Consider the following 21,757-nt stretch of genomic DNA (forward strand, 5'->3'; position numbering starts at 1 on the left):
ACCTCGCTCCAGGCCTGTGGAGCGGGGTTTTCGGGGCCTGATCGAGGCCCATGTGATTTTGTTCTCTGGCGGATGTCACGGAAACACATCCACGCCTGTTTATGGGCGAGCTTTGCCGAGGGCGCTGCCTGAGGCCCAGCGCGTCTAAACCGGCTTCCGGTGCAAGTTCAGTTTGGGTAACTAACGTGGACTCGTTCCAATGTGACCAGGGGAGGGCGTGAAGCATTTTTTGGAAGACCCTGTAATACAAATATTTAACGTATTAGCCTTTGTTACTGTTAGATGCCATCACGTAACTGTTGCTTCAGGGACCCTACATGACAGAGGACTGCCACCGTCGGGGGTTTGGCCTGTCACACCTCTATGGAAGCCGATTGCCTGGTCTTTCTCCCACGAAGCTGCGGGGTGGGTTCCAACTGCCAAGCATTCGGTTTGCAGCCACTTCAGAATAGAAATCTCTCGAGGAAGGAGAAAAAGTGCCTATCTATACATATGTATGTCGGTGCCAACTCTTCCTCAGCGAACTACTAGGCGCCAGTTGAACTAATACAACCAAAATCAAACTGCCGGCAAGGCGACGTAGAACTAACTCCCCTGTGAGCTTTCCGATGCTGTACCTGTTTAAGGGAGTCGAAAGCCCCATCTTTCTCCCGCGGAGCGGCTGGTGGTTTCAAAACTGTTGACCTTTCAGATCACAGCCCAACCAACCATAGGACACTGTAATGGCTTGAGAGTTCTGTAAAAACTTTTTCCTTAATCTTGGCTTACATATCATGTTTATTTTCAGCACTTTTCAGGGCTGTTATGTACATCTGCAAATGCCCTTGCTTGCTCTTGAATACTGAATGGGCAAATACGTTAGCAGTCATTGCTATCGATTTATTTCCATTCAACAAACATTGGAGGAGTCAGAGGCTCTGTGCTTTTTGGCGAATGAACACTGGGGAAGTAGATCTAGTGATGAGAGCCAGCACTACTCCAGTGAATGAGCAATTAACCAATTGGTTACAATGTATAAACGAATGAGATGATGATGTAGAGAAGACAGTGCCATTAAAAATAAGAAAGTGGCCCAGAAGAATGCAGAAATTATTCAACAACATCTTTAATATCACATGCAAGTAACATAGGGCTGAGGTTAATTCAAAACTGGTCACAGCAGTACATGGACAGGGAGCTGCCAGAAATTAAAGCTAGATTCAGAAGAGGATTTGGAAGCAAAGGAGATCTTTGCTAATATCAGCCAGGTGTTGGCCAAAAGCTGAATAACAGAAAAATGTTTCTCTGTGTTTCGTTGACTATAGAAAGGCCTTGTACTGTGTGGGGATCATAATGAGTGATGACTAAGAAAGCAAGGAATGGGAATTCAGAACCCTGGATATGCTCGTGCAGAACCTGCACCAAGAAGCAGTCGCTTGATCGCAACAAGGGGATAATGAATGGTTTGAAATCAAGAAAGGAACAATCAGGACTGCATCCTTTCATCATGTGCATCAACCTGTGTGCTGAGCACCTAGCCAGAGACACTAGACTACATGAAGGAGACTTCGGCCTCAGTGTTGGAGGCTGCTTCTTAGCACCTTCCGTTTTCAGATGACACGGCCTTGCTTGCTGAAAGCCAAGAGGACTTGCTGCAGCACTTGCTGATGAAGATCAAAGACTGTGGGCTTCAATGCAGATCACAACTCCGTGTCAAGAAGTCCAAAATTCTCTCTACTGTGAAGTAGATGGTCAAGGTCCACAAGAGGGCGAAGTGAAGTCAAGGAGCAAGGGAAGGGGGAGGGAGTGGAGTTGATTAGTAGTTTAAGGTGTTGAATACAAAGTTGATCTGAAATGTAAATCCCACCTAACATACAACAAAAGAAACTGCTATAAAAATATTTGTATACCATCCAAAACCCGATGACTGCTCATTTCCTTCCTATAATGAATTCAGAGTGACAGGTTTTCCCTCGTAGTCCTCCTTCAGCAAACCTCTCTAGGGGGCTTATCTCCAAGAGGAGGCTTTTCTTGCAAAAAAGAAAACGGTCAAATTTATTCGGAGCATCAACTAAGATAAATTCCCCTGGATAGGAAGGTAAAACCAAGAGTTGGATGCAAAAACTAATCAAGCAGAATTCCCTTTGTAGCTGATTGTATCATCAGTATTGATACTAGCAAATGTTTACTGAGCATTTTCCATACGCTGGATTGACATCCCATGTTGGGTTGTATGTGGACTCCTTAGGAGTGTAAAATATATGCCTCATATTTACTTTTCTAACGAGGTTAGGCTAAATATAAAATCCTGGATTAGAAAAAGTCTCCAGAGCTCAAAGGAGTGTCAGATTTGCCAGAGAACCCATTTGAAAAACAGCCACTTCTTCCCTCAAGATACGCATTTCTGTCCTTCATTTTGCTTGCTAGGTTTGACCTTTTCTTTTTGAAGGCTTCTGTTTTTCTCTCTTAATGAAGCAATTTGACAAAACTGGTTTTGTTCAACTCCCTTGTAAGGAACAGCTTTATGCAATGATCCACTGTGCCTGGCTCTGGGGATGCAGAAACAGCCTTCTCTGACAGAGCACTGACAGTATTTTGATGATTCGTTTATGACAGTGTGGCTTTCTGGTTCTTTTGGGACAAATTTGTAGCCCATAACATGCGTTTGAATAGTGTTATTTTCAGCAGCAGGTGCTTCTGAAATGTCCTCCAAACTACATTTCCAAGCACTCTTAATTGCATCATGTCAGCTTCTCCCAATGATTGATTGAGGTAGGGGGTTCCACCACATTTTTAGCCTGACATGTCTTGTGCCGACCCCGGCGGTTTGGCTTCTTGTTGTCAAATGGCAAAGGCTATCTTTATTTTCCCAGCTCCGAAGCCCCTGTCTTTTGGCTTGTGACTGAGATAGGCGAGGCTTCTCATGTGATTAAGAAGCGCCTGGCTAATTGTCCGCACTCTCTCCGTCACCTTTCACCTGCTGGGGGCGGGGATGATGGCCAGTTCCTCTTGTTTATCTGAAAAACCCTTTGAAACATTTACGTAAATCCTCTTCTCATGGTTGTGTTTCCCATTGTAGGCTGCTTTAAGAAAATGGCCCTGTCGGCCCAACAGATCCCCAGATGGTTCAACTCAATTAAGTTGAGCAGCTTCATTAATGCTACCCAGCTCAAAAAATGCTTGCTGAGACCAAGGAGAACATGGCTGCGCAGCTGTTCTACGCAGCCTCCGGTGTCCTCTGACAATTGCTTCCTCCAGTGGGGAATTAAGACTTATAGGACTTCCTCCGCGTGGACTAGTTCCCAGGCCACCAACTCAGGTCGGCAAGAGAATAGCTCGGCCCCAAATGCTGGGCTTCCTTCCTCGAAAGACGGACAACTGCAGGTGCCACAAAAGAGCCCCAACGCTGAAGCTGAGGTGCCACCAAAAGGTACTCCCGAACTTCCAAACCGTCTGCTTCCCACTCCCCTTTAGTAAATGCTAACCTATTGCTGGTCCTATTTAGTACCGGGCTGGAATAACACGCTATTCATTTACTTGCGGTACATCACACCTTTATCTTACTGATTAAGAAAAAGTTGGTCGACTGCTATAGGTCTCTGTATAACATTCCCTTTCCAAATACTTTATTATATAGATTCTTGGTTTAAAGAAACAAAAATTCTAATGGTCATTTGGTTTATTAGGGTACAGTTTACATCCAGTAAAATTCAACTTTTTGCTGTGTTTTCATCTAGAAGTTTTATTGTTCAGGGTTTGCATTTACTTCTCTATTCCATTTTGGCTTCATAGAAGATAAGGGTCAGGGTTCGGCCCACTCCCCACTCCCTTGGCCACGTGGATGTTTGATTACTCCAGCACCATTAGACCTGAAGACGGTGGGTTCATAACAACTGTGGGAGTGAGTCTACATTGAGGATGTAATTGTGTGTTTCTACGATTCCTTTTATTTTGGTTCTGTGGACGACGGTACTGTGTGTAGAAGATTAGAGTGCTTATGTAATGATTCGTTTAAAATCATAAATATATGAAATTACAAAGCAAAGACCCAGAAAGTCATCAGAAAGCCAAGTTCACAGCAGTGATCATCAAATAAGTAGTTTGACTGTGGAAGGCTTCCGGAATTGAGTGAAAACCACAGGGTTATAAACATAGCAGGGCTACTTGTAGACCATTTCACTTTACTCACTCCTGCTGCGGGTTTTCCACTTGAGGATGACTTACAACGAGTGAATTGGGAGGTCTGTCTGTGGAGAATCTGTTTTCTTTGGTTGACCTGGATGATGAATCAGACAAACAAACCTGAACAAATAGGTTGAGTATCTTTTAAGTCAATAAAGCACCCACTGAGGTTTGGATATATTTAAGAGAAACCAATTTCTTCATAATTAATACCCAGGGGCCCCTTGGAAGCAAGAAAGATCAGCCGTGGAAGACTCCATGGGGCACAGTTCTCCCCCGACACAGGGGGTGTGGCACCAGTGGGGCTCAACTCCATGACAGTTGGTATTGGTTTCAAGGTACAAATGCTAATGGGCAAGGCTTGGCCCAAAAGTATTGTCATACGGTGTCTTAGAAAGGAATATTTCACTACAAATGAGATGCTATTAGGTTAAGTAGACTTGAACAGGAGGAGAGGCAGAGATGTGAGAACAGCTATAAAAAAGGAGGCAGGGCAGTGATTAGAAGCAAAAACGGAATGAATGATCATATCCCTGACTCATTAGTTTAAAGTATAATAGAGCTTGCAATATCTTCCATACTGTGCTTGATAAAAACATCTAGTAATGCAACTATCAGTTGGAGAATATACGATTTTTAGACAACATAGCAGAAAGAACCTGTTCGTTCACACTGTAAAGAAAACATAATTTTGCTGTTAACTCTACTTTTCTTGTGAGCCATTTTCAAATGACACCCTTTACTTAAAACATTTAAGCCACAAAAAAGTATATTAAAAGAATAAAACAATTATTTGCAGAATCAAGACTATATGCCACTTATGTCTATGCAAAGGTGCTACAGAATCATAGAATCTCATAAAGACGAGGATAACTTGGAGGGAGTGGATTTGGATCAACACAATCCAAAACATTTCAACAGGGAGTGGTGGTACCTAGTTGTGGGGTACAGAAAGGTTTTTCCCCAGGTTGTCCCCCCATAATATATGCCAAACCTAAGAATGCCTGGTCATTGACTGTACACTTGGAAGTAAACTGCTTAGAGGTTATCTCCCTGAGGGTTTTCAGCCATCTAGAGCAACCAGACCCTATTGTCTGTCCCATCCTAAGTAGGACCCACTCCCTGCTGATAAGGATAGTGGATTGTTTCCCTGAAGGAGAGCCCAGAGACAAGGTCAAGCCAACTCAAGGAGGATCAAGGTTAGGCTGCCATCTTGAATCTAGGACCCACCCATCTTGTCACATGTGCACCCCTAGTGCCACCCCTTCCTATTGCATGTACACCCCTAGCTTGTCCCCTTCCTGTCTCCCGTATACCTATTGTACAGCCCCTTCCTGTTACGTATGTGGTTACCTGTAATCAGGGGGACTTGCACGTCCCTTAAATGTATATAAGCCATGATTGGAAATATATTCTCACTCTGAGCAGACCTGGCTGCTGAGATCATGGCCGTCCAGGGAGTGAGCGCTTGCATGCTTTATATTGTCTGATGTCTTTAATTTCACCCCTCAATTACACAACCGCCCCTTGAACTCATTCGATTATGGGGGCTGGTACCCCACACCCAGTTTCTTTTTTGATGAATGAAAATGTTTCGGAAATAGACATTGATGATGGTTGGACAGTGTGGATGTAGTCAACAGCACTGAATAGTACACCTACAAATGGTTAAAATGGCAGTTTTTGTTGTCCAGTTTTTAAATGAAGGAGAAGAATGGGAAGTTGTGTGCCTTGAAATTGACCAACAAACATCTTATCTTGGAGGGGAGATGGTTGGTCTCTAAATGGCCTTAATCTCCCCTTCAAAGACAGAACACGACTGAAGCATTTAACCAGTGACAGCTGCAAACGAGGGAAGAGGTTGTCTGAAAAATTGGTTCTAGCGTGCAGATGGGTAGAGCTAACTTACTCTCTTTTCCCATGGGACTGGCCTCAAAGGACTAGACGACTGGCTCCCTCCGACCCCGTTGCAGCCAGTGTCCGAGCAGGAGGCTATTCAGATCATTGCAGGCCCTCCGCTGCCCCCGGATTCACTGACGCTCCGAGACTACGTGGATCATTCTGAGACGCTGCGGAAGCTAGTGCTTCTAGGTAAGTGGAAGCAACCTAACTTACAAGTACTTCTTGAGCCTGTATCCTTCATGTTTGGTGGGAGGGGGAGGGTGGTTTGCCCTAGTTATTTAAATGAAAGTTTGTAGTTGTGAGCCATTTTTAGTTGGTCTTTGTAATATGAAAGAATGCCTCCTCAAAGACTCCGTGCCATTGGTCAGTTCTGACTCCCAGTGACCCTAGAGGGCTGAGTAGAACTGCCCCCTGTGATTTGCTAAGGCTGTAACTCTTTACGGGAGCAGAGAGCCTCAGCTTTCTGTCTTAGAGGTGCTAGTGGGTATGAACCGCGGGCCTTATAGTGAGCGAGCAGCCCAGTGTGTCACCACTGACTGCGTCACCAGGCTCCTTCTGAGTGGTGCAGGTGTGTGAGCAACAGTCGGGGAGTGGGAAAGGCTTCACGTGACCGAATGCCTTGCTTCATGCACCACTCCTGATCCTGCATCCCGTTCTCCACAGGTAGCCCCTTTACTGTGATAGCTGCTTTTATTTTTATGAACCTCTCAGTTTTGTTTTGTTTTTTAATACTTTTATTGGGGGCTCGTACATCTCTCATCACAATCCGCAGTCATACATTGTGCCAAGCACATTTGCACATATGCTACCATCATCATTTTCAAAGCATTCTCTTCCCACTTGAGCCTCTGATATCAGCTCCCCAGTTCTTCCCCCTCCCTCTCCCCTCTGCCCTCCCTCACGAACCCTTAATAAGTTATAGATTTTTATTTTCATATCTTACATCATCTTCTTTCACCCCTCACCCACTTTTCCATTGTTCATCCCCCTGGTAGGGGGTTATAGGTTGATTCTTGTGGTCAATGCCCACCCACCCCCCCACCCCCACCCCTCCCTCAATCCTCCTGCTATCTCTACTCTCTTTGTTGAGCCTGAGGGGTTTACCTATCTTGGATTCCCTGTGTTGCGGGCTCTTATTTGTACTAGTGTGCATGTTCTGGTCTAATCCGATTTGTAAGAACCTCCCAGTTTTTAGGTAGTTGTTTATTGCACTATTGCCGGGTTCATCAATTTCAGATTATCAGTTGATTTCTTATATATCCACATAGCCTTTTCCCCTGTTCTCTTCAGCTCTTCAAATAAAGTCATATTCCAGTTTTTTAGATAAATCATTCATCAGTGGTTACATTATGACTAGATATTGCTTGCTGCTCTACCAAAAAGCACTTGGGGGCTTTATAAGTTTCTGGAACTTTTCCATTATGTCTTAATTCCATTTTTTCCACACGCTTTCTGAAGCCGCCTCGTATATTATGATTGCTTTCCTTCCTGTACAGGTTTCCATTTTTCATGAGTTAATAAATGCTGTGTGTGTGTGTGTGTGTGTGTGTGTGTACTAGTTTTCCTATACCTTATAGTAGCCACTCAGTAGTCTTTTACCTGCCATTCACCTGACCATGTGATGACTGAGTTCTACTTCCCTATAGTGTCCTCCCTGCTAGCCCCTGCCTGGGGCCTGCTCTGTGGCTAGCAGAACTTGCTGTTAGTTAGGTGTGAGTATGACAGGTGAGGGCGCCCGGGACAGCACTGCATTCTCCCCTCAAGGCCCTTACTTTTCATCAGGCCCCTCCGTGGAGCCTTCTGCTCTGCCCACGGGTCTAACTTGATTTTCCCAGACAGTGAACCTCCCTTCTTTGGGGGTGCTGAGAAGAACACGACACCTAAGGGACTTGGGCATCTCATGTTCTCCATGGGGATCGTACCCACCAATCCCTGTGTCCACCCGCAACTCACCCTCAATATCTGATGATTCTGATTTCTGAGCCATTTTGCATTTGGGGGGGCTACACACCAGCCTACCCCTTGTCAGGCATCTCTGTGTGTTCCCTCATCCATTGCCATCTGTTTTCATTTCTGGTGGTTTGGGGTTATAGGTAATTCATGCTTCATCATAGAAGGAGCTTCCTATCCATATTCCCCATATTTTTGAGAAGGTATGCTTTATATAAGGAGAGGAAATGGGGGGAAACCTTTGCTCTACTGGAAACCCTTGGGGTTTTCTTTGATTCTTGCCTCCCCGCATCTTCTCACATATAAGTAGGCCCCACATTCTATAGAATCTATTTCTGTTTATATTCCTTCATCCGCAGTCACTGCCTTCGAGTGTTAGGTCTTCTTTTCACTGCAAGAAGCCTTCTCACTTGACAGTCGTCTTCCCAGCACTGATGTCCTCTCTAATTCTCGTGTACTTTCCAAATTCAGACTCTCAGTGGTCCCCTGAAACCCTTCACAGCCCAGCCTGTCATGGCATCGGGCGCTTCTTGGTCGGGCCTCTGCTTAGATTTGCAGCTTCTCTCTTTTGCTTGACCGGAGCTCAAGGGTAACATGTAATAAGTCTCCCGTGAAAGATACAGATGAAGTATCAGTCTTGAGTTCAGAGGCAGGAGAAAGATGACGCTTGAAAGCGGGAGAGCAGGTCACCAAGCCTTTCAAACAGCTGCCCCCAGTAGGCTTTGCGGGTGATACAAGATAAACATAGGATCTGGTCCCTATCTTTACATTATGCATAGTTTACCGAGCTATGGGCAGAACCCTGGCACCATAGGGGTTCCAAGCTGCGTTGCAAGGTCAGCGGCTCAAATCCACCATCCACTTCAGGGAGAAAGATGAGGCTGTCTGCTCTTGTAAAGGGTTACATGAGTGGGGTAAATTTCTGCATCTGAATCTTGTATTTGGACGAGTCTGAGTGGTAAATTAAAATGATGGTACCTTAGAAGGGAACTACGATTGCATTGTTAACACAATGTTTTTGAGGACCTAGAGGTGTTGATTAGCCTCTGTTTGCTTCTCAGCTCTGCTTTCTGCCACCACCCGCCTGTTCTGTGTCCCAGGGGGCCAACTCTTGTGCACAAAGGCTCCTTTGCCACCTGGCTTCTGAATTCAGTCAGTGGGAGGCACCTGCAGGGGAATAGAAGGGCAGCAGGGGGCCATTTCTCCCGTTTCCTCCCTGCCTGGGTTCATATTACTGCCTAGCTCCATGACCACAGCTCTTCCTTAGTAGCTTCCAGCTTCCCCCAGGACCTGGTAACACTGTTTTCCTCTCTTGTCCCTTTAACCCTAGAGCGTATCCTGGTTTATTTCCCCAACCCTGACCATGCCTCTGAACAGACTCCCTCCGTTCAAGGTCTTTTCATGTGAACTTTCTGGGACACTTGTCTTCTAGAACCGTGTTGGATACACTAAATATTTGTGGTTGTCATGAATACAATAGGATCTAATCTTTGAAGTTACTCAGCTCGGCCTGTGATCACCAGAGGATGGAGTCACACAGTATTTCTTGTTCATATCTCCAGTCATAGGGAGCCAGTGAGTGTGTTTTTCAAGTTAACGAAAATCACCGGTGAGCGCAGTGCGTGCTGACCCTGCTGTGCTTCCGCTAGGCTGTTGCCATTAAACCCATATTTTCTGGGATGTCTGTTTCAGCGCAGTCAGGGTGTGACTGAGCAAGGCACATCAACACATGCGAGCTGTGATACTTGGTTAAATAGAGTTCCACCCCCTATTTTTTTAGATTTTAAAACATCCTTTCCCCATTTATCATGGCTTTTTTTTAAGACTGGTTTCTATATTATTTATCCCCCCAATCATTTCATCTATGTTTCTACTAATACTATAATTTTTTCCGTTAGAAAAGATTTACTTCTAGTTGTTGAACGGGCACATATAATAAGACAAGAAAAAGACCTCTTGTCCTTGCTCCATCCCCAGTCAACTCCACCAAGGAAGCCCCCACTGCCAGTTCATTGACTAGCCTTCTGGAGCATTTTCCATGCAGCTATGTGTCACACAGATTTTCCATTTTCACACAAATTTATATGGTACCATGATTTAGGAGAGCCTTCCTTTCCCATTTCCAATATTATTCTCTTAATTCTAGGTTCTTAGATTGCCAATCAAGCTGGATATGATTTTGCATAATATAGAGAAAGCGTTCTTTTCATTTTTCCTAAAGCTATAGCCAGAGAGCTTAAGATATTTCAGTGACCAGTCATCTCTTCAGTGATTTGAACAATGCTCTACTAAGTTTGGAGTTCATTCTGAGTCAGTTTCTGTACTGCTTTAAGTATGTATGTGTTTAATTTCTGTTCTGTTGCTGGTTCTCTTGTATAAATCCCTGTCTGATACGAGAAATTTGAATTGGGGGTGGCCCTTGGGTTAATACTAGTTAGAATTATACAGGATATAATAATTGATTTTAGAATTGATTGTGGAAGCCATTTTTATTGCTTTTATGTTTAAGATTCTAAAGTTGGATGTTGACTTTGGTTTGGGAGAGTTATTTTTAATCAGAAGAAATGTTAAGAACATAAAACATGCATCTAAATGTAAAGCTTTACATTCTCTTCAAAGGTTTGTTCTAAAGATATATAAAATGCCTTTCCTTTTCACATCTAATTTAATTTTGCTTTTTTGCTAGTATGTGGGGGGGGGTTTTCTCAAAAAAGGATAAAATGAGAGAATAACGCATTCAATTTTTAATGAGAACTTTGAATTAGTTACTTGTTTTTTGCCCAATCAGTGCTGACAGAGTGCTTTAAAATAGTAACTCAGTTCTTCCCTCTTCTCATCCTTTCCCTTTTGCTCTTTGTTCTGCTACATTGACTCAGATTACCCAAGACTGAGGATAAGTAAAAGATGGTTTGAATACATTCAGCTTTCCTCTATACCTGACACTTAAACATGTAGTGAGATCCTTCAGGATTACTTGCCTTGTGCTAAAGATCTGAATGATGACTGGTGAATATGACACGTGATGAGTAAGACACATGGCATCTTTATTCCCTCATTGGAGGGAACCACAAGCAGATTTTAAAATAATGCTTAAATAAGGAAATAAGTTTTTAAAAGAAATCTGTTTACTGTATTCAGTAGGCTTGTTACCCTGTGGAATGAGCAGTTGAGCAGTTACTATGATAGTCAAGAAAACAGACAGCGTTGATGTACAGAGTTAGGTCTGTCTGACTTAGTGAGTTTGTTTGTTGCAGGAAATCTAGCACCAGGTGCACTGTTTTCCTCTATACATACTTGGCTTTGAAATAAATACTCTTCCCATTTAAACTTACTTTTACCTCTGTAACCAGTTTGGTTACATTTGTAATTGTAGAAGTGCCCATTGATGTATCAGGGACCCACGGTGGTGTGGTGGATACACAGTAGGCTGCTAACCAAAGGCAGCAGTTGGAACAACGAGCCTCTCTGTGGGAGAAAGATGAGGCTTGCTACTCCCTTAAGTTAGTCTCAGATATGTCAAAATGACAATTTATAAATTATCAAGGGCTCACGAGGGAGGGGGGAGCGGGGAGGGACGGGAAAATTGAGGACCTAATGCCGGGGGCTTAAGTGGAGAGGAATATTTTGAGAATGATGAGGGCAATGAATGTACAAATGCACTTTACATAATTGATGTATGTATGAAATGTGATAAGAGTTGTATGAGCCCCTAATAAAATGATTTTTTTAAAAATAAAAAGGAGACGATGTCAAGAAAAAGAAAAAAAAAAAGAGTTAGTCTCAGACACCCACAGGGGCAGTTCTACTCAGGTCTGTGGGGCCACTTTGAATTGGAATCCACTTGATTTTAGCAGGATTGAGTCTCGGGTTCTCTTAGAAGAAGCTGCTACTCTTGTTTCCTCTGCCTCTGTGTGTGAACTTCAGTGGCTGAAGCTACACTGCTGTCTTCAACAGTGTCTGTGATTTTTTTTAAATAGGAGTGGATTTGTCCAAGATAGAAAAACATGTGGAAGCTGCCAACCTTCTTCTGAAACTAGATTTCGAAAAAGATGTTAAGCAGATCCTTCTGTTTCTAAAAGATGTAGGCATAGAGGATCACCAGCTGGGTTTATTCTTGACTAAGAATTATGCGATTTTCTCAGAAGACCTTGAAGATCTCAAGATCAGGTAAGGTTTTCAGAGTGATTCTCACGTAACTGAAATCCCTGGGAGAAGTATACCTGTATAAAGTCTGCTGTAGAAGGATCTGTGGAGGTAATGAGGGTAAATGTTATTTCGTTATTTCGCTATGGCCCTTCTTTGATGGAAATTCAGTACCTGAAGTGGAGCTCTTTTAATTAACTCTCCGTTATTTTTTTTCAACTTAACGGTTGTTGTTTTTAGAAGAATACATTGCTTTTTAAATCCATTACTAATGAGCTAAGTTATCTGAGGGTGCACTAAAGTTGTGAAAATGCCAAATTTTGTGTTTTATTCTGGCCACTCTCTGATGGCAGACACTTGGCAAATTGCTGCATCATTTGCTTGATCATTTCTATAAATTGCCTATTTCGATGGTCCCCACTCGCCCCTTTAAATGGCATGTCTTAAATCTTTGGAATCTTGAGGGGCACAGATGGTTAAGCACTTGTATATTAGCTGAAATGTTGGCAGTTCAAACCCAGCCAGAGGAGGACAGGTGTGGTGCTCTGCTCCTGGCAAGCCGCAACCTTGGAAACCCTGTGCAGCCGCTCCGGCACTCGCAGGGTCACTGTGAGTGAGCCTCCACACGGCCGCCGCCCCGTTCTTAGCATGGATCTATCTACCCAGTCCCCTGCTGGCAGACACAGGGGCTGTTTGCAGACCTTCCTATGTTAAGCTAAGCCACTCCAGCTTTCCTTGTGTATTCTTCATTTCCCACAACTGGAGTATACTTGTAGGAAAATGCTTTAGATATGGAATTGTCAGGTCAAAAAGTGTGTTCGTTTGTTGATAGACCCTATCAAGTTTTCTTTCATGTAAATTGCCCTCCAGGACCCTCTCCACCCAATAGTGCACGCAAGCACCAATTACAATATTATCCTCCTTTATACAGTGCCATTCAGCTGGGTACACTCAGCCCACTTTATAAATAGCTCCTTGTTGTTTGGCAAAGAAGTGTCATTTAAGACGTCAAATGTTGGAACATCAAATGCTTGGAGCTTGTTTTTGTGTATGTTCCATATTTTTGTTCATTTCTATTTGCATATCTTTATGTAAACTATACATGTCCCTTGTTTTTTGTCTTTCCCCCCACTTATTTGGTAAACATTTCTTTAAAGAAAACTTTTGGATGATTACAAATACTTTTTTTTTTTTTTTTTGATCTTGTTTTCACCTTCTTTTTTTTTTTTTTAATCAATTTATTGGGCCTCATAAAATTCATCACAATACATAGATCAATTGTGTAGAGCACATCTATACATTTGTTGCCCTCATCATTCCCAAAATTTACTTGCCTCTTGGGTTCCCGGAATCAGCTCATTTCCTTTTCCCCCACCTCCCCCTCCCTTCCTCTGCCCCACTCCCCCATACACCCTTGATAATTTATAAATTATTATTATATCTTATAGATTACAAATACTTTTAACCTTTTGATTTTGTACATAATGTTTTTGCAACCCAAGCATTTAAAGTTTCTATAGTTCAATGTATCGGTCTTTTCTCTCATGGCCTATCGACACTTTTCAATAATCATTTAAGGAGCTCTGGTGGTGGTGTAGGTACACATGGGGCTGCTTATCCACAAGATTGGCAGTTCAAACCCACCACCACTCTGAGGGAGAAAGATGAGGCTGTCTGCTCCTCTAACGATTTATAACCCCAGAAACCCTATAAGGCTGTTCTACTCTGTCCTGTAACTGTAAGTCAGGACAGCAGTGACTTTGGCTCAGGCTTTGGTGGCACACAAGGTTAAGCATTCAGCAGCTAGACAATGGTTGGCTGTTCAAACTCACACAGCTCCGTGGGAGAACGACCTGGCGATCCGGAAAGATTACTGACAAGACCCTATGGGGAAGTTCTGTGCTGTCCCAGGGGGTGGCTCTGAGTTGAAATTGAATCAGTAGCCACAACAAATAATCACGTGGCTATGAAAGAAAAATTCTGGTGTATCTTATAGAAATATGGACCGTAGAGGTACATCTGCCAGCGTCCCTACCTTAACGAAGCCACTAATTCAAGACCACGCCCAGCTGGTGATCAGACAAGTTATTTAACCACTCTGAATCCATGCTGCTTAACTCGGTATTAAGCTATAATGTGGAACGACTCATGTCGCTCATAGATGTGTGTGTATGTAAATTAAACAAGATCTGGCATTTTTTAAGGCTTTTAATAAAAGCTACTTTATCATATGTTCATAGATTTTAAAAATCAATAGTGTTATTTTATAGCCCAACTTTCTATACTTACTGCCATGTTTTGGTTTCTGGGAACTTAAGGGATTTTCTCAGCTACTAAGAGAATACTTCTTGAAAGACTTCATAAAATTAGATTGGCTCATAAAAGTAATGCACTCAATAAGCATACAAAGTTTAAAAAAAACTCTCAATTATAACCATACTCAAGGTGCTTTCTTAGCAAGAAGAGTTTTGAATACCTTCTTTAAAATCAGAATAAAGGAGTCTCCTTGTTTGTGGGTGTCAGAATTTTTTTATTTCCAATACAAATTCTAGAAGCTTGTTTATTGCTTGCTTTTTAAAAGTATATTTGGGTCATTATTACAAAATAGTTCTTATGTTTTCTTTTGGAGGGTTGGTAGCCTCTTTAATGTGAAAATCAGTTTAACTCTGGGAGGCAACAGATACTAAATGTTTATGATATGTATATTTTCTCTCTCTAGAGTGAATTATCTGCAGTCAAAAAATTTCAGTAAGACGGATATTACACGCATGGTCCAAAATGCACCATTTTTACTGAATTTTTCTGTGGAAAGGCTAGATAACAGACTGGGATTTTTTCAAAAAGAACTTGAACTTAATGTGAAGAAGGTAAAGAAAAAGAATTTGTACAGTTTCGTGTCAAGTACATTCCTAACATATTCCTAACCCAATTAAAGCCTATAAATGTCTGGCATTTTTGTTCAAGAATAAATGACCGTATACACTCGAGTATAAGCTAATCTGAATATCAGCCGAGGCACCTAATTTTACCACAAAAACCGCAGTAAAAATGTGCTGGAAAACTCGGCTTATACACGAGTATATACGGTACCCTGCTAGGTTGAAAATAACATTGCTGTTCTTAGGTGCCACCTAGTCGGTTCAGACGCATAGTGACCCTACGTATCACAGACCGACACGGAACGCTGCCTGGTCTTGCTGTGTTGTTGCCGTGTTACGGGTTATTGTTGCAGCCACTGTGTCTCTCCAGGTCATTGAAGTTCTTTCTCGTTTTACCGATCCTCGACTTTACCAGGCGTGGTGCCCTTCTCCGAGGACTGGTCACATGTCCATAACACACAGAGGAGGGCCTTCTACGGAGTCTTCTGGCTATACTTCTCCCGAGACAGATTGGTTCATGCTACCGGCAGTCCACGGTTTATCCTTCACCAAACACCGTCATTCAAATGAATCCATTTCTTCTGTCTTCCTTACTCATTTTCCAGCGTCTGCGATGATCACAAAGACCATGGCTGGGCTGGTCGGGTGCACCCAGTCTGCAGACTGACATCTTTGTTCCTGAACTTTTTTAAGAGGTCTTTTGCAGCAGATTTACCCAATGCAATACATCATTTAACTTCTTGACTACTGCTTCCAAATAAATGAAATATGTGGCATCAATCTTTTCTCTGTTTACCACGATGTTGCTTATTGGTCCAGGTGTGAGGATTTTGTGGGTTTTTTACCTTGAGTTGTAATTTATACTGAAAGCTCTAAGCTTTGATCTTCATCAGTAAGTGCTGCAAGTCCTGTCTTTCAGCACGCAAGGTTGTTCATCTGCATATTGGAGGTCTTTGTTGGGTCTTCCTTCAATCCTGATCTGTTGGGGTTTTTTGTTTTTCTCATTCCGTCCAGCTTCTCAGAGAATTTACTCAGCATACAGATTGAATTAGTATACTTAAAAGAATCCAACGCAGACATGCCTTCCTGAATTTAAACCATGCACTCTCCCTTCTGTTCAAAAGATTACCTCTTGATCTGTGTACAGGTTCTGCACGACCACAGGGAAGTGTCTTGGAGTTCCCATTCTTCACAGTGTTATTCTTAAGTAATATGATTCACACAGTTGAATACCATAGTTCATAAAATACAGTTAAACATCTTTCTGATATCCTTCGCTTTCAGCCAAGATTCATCTGACATCAACAATAATATCCCGCATTCCTTGGCCTCATCTGAATTAAGCTTGGATTTCTAGAGTTCCCCTTTATGAATTTTCTCCAACAACTTTTGTGTACAATATTAATGATGTATTAGATAATTTCTGCATTTGGGTAGATCACCTTTCTTTGAGATGGACACAATTATGGATCTCTTCCAGTCTCTTGATTGGGTATCTGTCTTCCAAATTTCTTGGCGTAGACGAGTGAATGATTCCAGTGTTGCACCAGTTTGTTGAAACATTTCAGTTGGTATTCTGCCAATTCCTGGGGCTGTTTGTTTGGTTTTATATTTTTGCCAATACCTTCAGTACAGCTTGGAGTTCTTTAATACTATTGGTTCTTAATTATGTCACTTCTTGAACTGATTAAACACTTAGCCATTTCTTGGCTTCAACCTGAATTTGCATATGGACAATTAGTGGTCTCTTTTACAGTTTGCCCTGGGCCTTGTTCTGACTAGCAATATTAAACACCTTGTCTTGTTGCACAGATGTGGTTGAATTGCTCCCTGTATACCCCATCGGGCAAGGTTATATATGTATCTTTGTTGTTGTTGTTGTTGGGAAAATATTTCCAATGAATAAGTTGTTGGTCTTGCAATAATTTATCCTGTGAACTCTGGTGTTATTTCTATCACCAAGGCCATAATTGCCACCTGCTGCTTCGTTGCTTCCAATTTACCAATAACTGGTAATGACCAGTGCATCCTGACTGCATGTGTGATGCATTGCAGACTGCCGAGCTTCAGTTTTTCCGTCTCACTGTCTGTGGCATTAGTAGTTGGCGAGTAATTTGAGGAATGTCAGGTTAATTGATCTTCCTTTAGGCCTATGGATATCATCCTATCACTGACAGCATTGTCCTTTCAGATTTTGCAATGTTTTTTAAACAGATTTTAATGTTTTTTAAAAGAAGTTGATAGCTGTTCCTTCTCAGTTTTATTACCAAGTTCTTCATATGACACATAATTAGCTGCTTTTTATAATACTCGAGTTACTTAGGTCTTTACATTTTCACTATTTGTTTTTGCTTCAAACAATACGAAATTCTCATAAAACGGTTCTTATGTTTTAAAGTTCTTATGTTTTGACTGGGTCATATCAAATTTTTGTTTTATAATGATGGCACGCTAGCGTTCTAAGCTTGAATAATATGCATATGTAGTAATAATGCATTTTTTCTCCCCCTTTATAATTACAGACTAGAGATCTGGTAGTTCATCTCCCAAGGTTAATAACTGGAAGTCTGGAACCTGTGAAGGAAAATATGAAGGTAAGATAACTTTATCGTAAGATTTTACAAAATCCACTTCCTTCTTTGTGTGTTGATTTTGCAATTTGTCGCATTCAAGAAAACTAGCTATTAAAAGAAGCCGTTTTCTTAGAAAGATAGAAGTAGGAAATCCTAATTGTCTACGAACACCCTCGCGGTGGATCGACTCAGTGGCTGCAACAGTGGGCTCTAACAGCAATTGTGAGGCTGCTGCAAGACTGGGCGCGGTTTCCCTCTGGTGGACCTTGGGTCACTATTAGTTAGACCCAACCTGGGGGCACCCCAAAACAACAAGCAATGCTTTCCTTCCTGCTGTTGCGAGCTGTCAGTGGTGAGCTAACTTGCAGGCACTGATGCCCATTGCCCTGGAGTCAGAAAGTAGGGCCGGGGCCGGGAGGGGTGGTACCTGGAAATTGTTTCTGTTGCCCAGCATGAGTGTCCGTGTTACAGAGGTGGGAGGGGTGTCTGCATTTTTCTCCCCACGAAGCACAGCATGGCGGGCATGTTGCTCTCCTTGGCCCCCTGCCAGTTACAAATTCAAGCTCTACAACAACCAGGTGGCCCCGTTCCATCTTCTTCCTCCAAGAGACTAGTGTGAAGCCAATGGCCAGTAACTAGTCAGGATGCACCACTAACGATATGTGGTGATAAAAGACCTGTTTTCCCAGGTACTTTGAGTATTTCCCAGTGAGTCACTGAAGAAATTTTGACCCAGTCCCTACTCACCAAGTCTGGTGCTAGGAGATGGGATGGGCCGTGTGTGTAATCCTGGTGGTAATAGCAGCAGATTAGTGCGGACCGCAGCACACTATGGCCCTCACCCACATGTGGTGTTTGACTTTGTCATCTCCCCCTGGAATGTTGACGTGTTGTTTCAGATAGCAAGTATATAGGCCAGGTTGGAAGTCGAAACTCACAAAAAGCACAATGCTATCAAGTGAATTTGGAATCCAAGTGACCCTATTTAGAGTTTTTGAGGCTGTATCTTTATAGGATAAGGTGACCAGATTTTAACATTGGTAAAGCGGGACACCATTGATAAAACTCATATCCTGGCGAAATAGCCACATGGCAGCCGAAAACCGTATACCCTAGCTTGTCGTGCATTCTTTCCAAAAATCGGGACTTTTTTAAAACACCGTGGCACATGGGAAAAGTTGTTTAAAATCGGGACGTCTGGTCACCTTATTATAGGAGCAAAAAGCCTTGCCTTTGTCTCTCAGAGCAACTAGAGGGTTTGCACTGCCAACCTGGAGGTTATCAATCCACTGCTGACCTGGCAATTTTACCAGAGCTCGTCAACGTTCAGAAAGCCTCGGTAATCTTTACTACTCGTCCATTTGGTGTTGGCTCACACAGATAAACTGGCTGAGCCTCCCATGCCCCTCGTTGCTGTCTCATTATTAAGATAGCTCCAACTAGTCCCCTTCGCTCTGATCACCTGCAGGCCTTCAAACCCGGTCACCTCAGAAGGAGGAAGCTTGGGGCCCTGGGGGAGGGCATCGGCACACCTCTTCTCCCAGACTTGAAAAGATATAAAATCGGTATGCCCTCTGGCCAGGTTCCAGAATGACTATTTCTTTTCTTGATTCATAACAACTCTGCTTTTAAATTGCAGGTGTATCGCCTTGAATTTGGGTTTAAACGTAATGAAATTCAGCATATGGTCACCAGAATCCCAAAGATGTTAACGGCAAATAAGAGGAAGCTCACGGAGACCTTTGACTACGTGCACAACGTGATGCACATCCCCCACCACATCATCGTCCGGTTCCCACAGGTAATGCCATCTGTCCACTGCCCTCCAGCGGTGGGGTGGGGTGGGGTGCCACTCATCTGTGCAAAGTCACAGCTCCCAGGACAGGCATGCCCAGGTCCTGGGAAGACACTGTTCCTCTGTCCTTTCTGCCTATTCTTGGTTCTACCTAATGGGGCCAGGCAGAACACATCTAATGGATTTGCTCTTGTGCTCTTGTCCCTTTAAACTTGAAATAGATCTTGTTCCTTTTAAAGCTCGCTTCAGTGCTCTATGTGTGAGCTTCGTATCCATGGTCTATCCGGATTAACATCCCATATTGTGATGCCTACACAGGTTTTGTCCCTGTGTGCTGTACTTTTCCCACAGTCTGTGCTTCCTGTGCGGTCCATATCCATTGCACTGGCCACCCAGGAGTCACAGACCGCATTCACCATTAACGCAGAGAATAGGTTACACAGCGGGTGAGCAATGTGTTACAAGGTTTCTTCAGGGATGCTGAAGAAGGCCTAGTGGTCTGTGCCACTCTGCTGCAAGCTCCAAGCGGAAGGCATTCCCCTCGAGCTCCCTTGGGTCAGCGAATCCAGCCCCTGGATGAAGTGCTCAGAGGCACCCCACTCTAGTATGCTGATGTCTTGGTTATGTAATGCACCTGTAACAGAAAGACTACAGGTGAATGATTTTAACAAACAAATTGGTTCTCTCACCACTTAGAAGGCTAGGAGTCCAGACTTAGGGCACCAGCTCCAAGACAAGGCTTTTTCTCTGTCAGCTTTGAGAGAAGCTGCTGGTTGCCTTTCAACATCTGTGGGCCTGGCGTCCCGTGGAGATCTCCATGCACCTTGGCATCAGTCTTCCACTGGGCTTAGGAAGTTCTTAGAGCAGGGACTTCAGATCCAAAGGATACACTCTGCTTCTGGTTCTTGGTGGTCCTGAGTGAGGTCCCTGAGATCTACTGACTTATTTAATCTCCTTTGCATCACAGAAAACAAAAAAGCAAACCTAGTGCCACTGAGGTGATGCTGACTCATAGCGACCCCATCGGACAGGGTAGAACTGCCCGTGTGCGTCTCTAAGACTGTCTGTGAATCTTTACAGGGAGGATACACCCTTTCTCACGCGGAGGGGCTGGGATTTTGAACTGCTGACCTTGCAATTAGGCTAACACACAATCAAGATGCAACCAGGGCTGCTCTTATATCAATCACAAAAGTATTGGGCAACTCTGCTGCACAGTACTGAAAAACAAAGATGTTACTTTGAGGACTAAGGTGTGTCTGACCCAAGCTATGGTATTTTCATTCACTTCACCTACATGGGACAGTTGGACTTTAAATAAGGAAGACAGAAGAAGAATCGACACACTGGAATTAAGGTGCTGGGGATGAACAGTGAAAGTACCATGAACTGTCAAAAGAACAAACATCTGTTTTGGAAGAAGTATAACCCGAATGCTCCTTAGAAGGCAAGGATAGCCAGACTTTGTCTCACATACTTTGGACATCAGGAGAGACCTGGAGAAGGACATCATGCTTGGTGGTAAAGTAGAGGGGCAGCCAAAAAGAGGAAGGCCCTCAACAAGATGGATTGTCGCCATAGCTGTGCACTGATGAACTGAAACATAAGAACAATTGCAAGGATGGTACCAGATCAGGCAGTGTTTCCTTCTGTTGCACATATGGTCGTGATGAATCAGAACCAAATTAACAACAATAACACAACATATCTGTGTTAGGCCGGGTTTACTAGAGAATCAAATCCAGTAGCACTCATATATGTATAAGAAAGCGCTTTATATTGAAGAGTAATTGTATATTAAGAAAACATCCCAACCCAGTCTAGATCAACTACATGAGTCTGATATTAGCCCATAAGTTCAATACTAGTCTAAAAATCCTTCTTCAGACTCACGCAGTCGCATGCAATGATGCAAAATGCAGGAAGATCATAGGCCCGATGGGTGCATAGTCTAGTGGATCCAGTGGTGGCAGAAGCAACACAGCACCGGCGTGGGTCTCCATGTAGCTCCTCCAGCTCTCCAAGGGTAACTTCTCAACAGGAAGGTGAAGCAGAGAGAGGAAAGCTTTAGTGGCTTGTCAGTAGGAAGACCAAATATGTTAGACAGGGTTCTCTAGAGAGATAAAACCAAACTGCTGATAATTAAATATATTTATTTATAAGGATAATTAGATATATAACAAGAAATGAACTATTAAATCATATACAGATAAATATATAATACAAGAAATGAACAGTTAAATTATAAACACTACAGATGGCTCAGTGCAACTCACTCCCGTGAGAGAGAGTTGTGAGAGACTAGCAGTCTTTCAAGTCTAGTCTGCTGCCAGATCTCCCTCTGTTTATAGAGT

The 21,757-nt window shown here is 43.0% G+C and overlaps 1 protein-coding gene across 1 annotated transcript in view; it reads left to right on the forward strand.

The window, feature by feature from the left end:
* The first annotated feature begins 3,062 nt into the window (after positions 1-3,062).
* The window catches only part of MTERF3 (mitochondrial transcription termination factor 3), a 24,241-nt gene continuing 5,546 nt past the window's right edge, over positions 3,063-21,757 (forward strand). The window contains exons 1-6 of the mRNA XM_004697709.2: positions 3,063-3,409; positions 6,100-6,252; positions 11,991-12,180; positions 14,876-15,023; positions 17,558-17,629; positions 19,248-19,409. Coding sequence (XP_004697766.1) covers positions 3,073-3,409; positions 6,100-6,252; positions 11,991-12,180; positions 14,876-15,023; positions 17,558-17,629; positions 19,248-19,409 — 1,062 coding nt within the window. The 5' untranslated portion in view covers positions 3,063-3,072. The remainder of the gene's footprint in view (positions 3,410-6,099; positions 6,253-11,990; positions 12,181-14,875; positions 15,024-17,557; positions 17,630-19,247; positions 19,410-21,757) is intronic.

The sequence above is a fragment of the Echinops telfairi genome, unplaced genomic scaffold (genome assembly GCF_000313985.2).
Source record: "Echinops telfairi isolate 266 unplaced genomic scaffold, ASM31398v2 ScPeMD7_1;HRSCAF=3_0, whole genome shotgun sequence".
Taxonomy (NCBI): domain Eukaryota; kingdom Metazoa; phylum Chordata; class Mammalia; order Afrosoricida; family Tenrecidae; genus Echinops; species Echinops telfairi.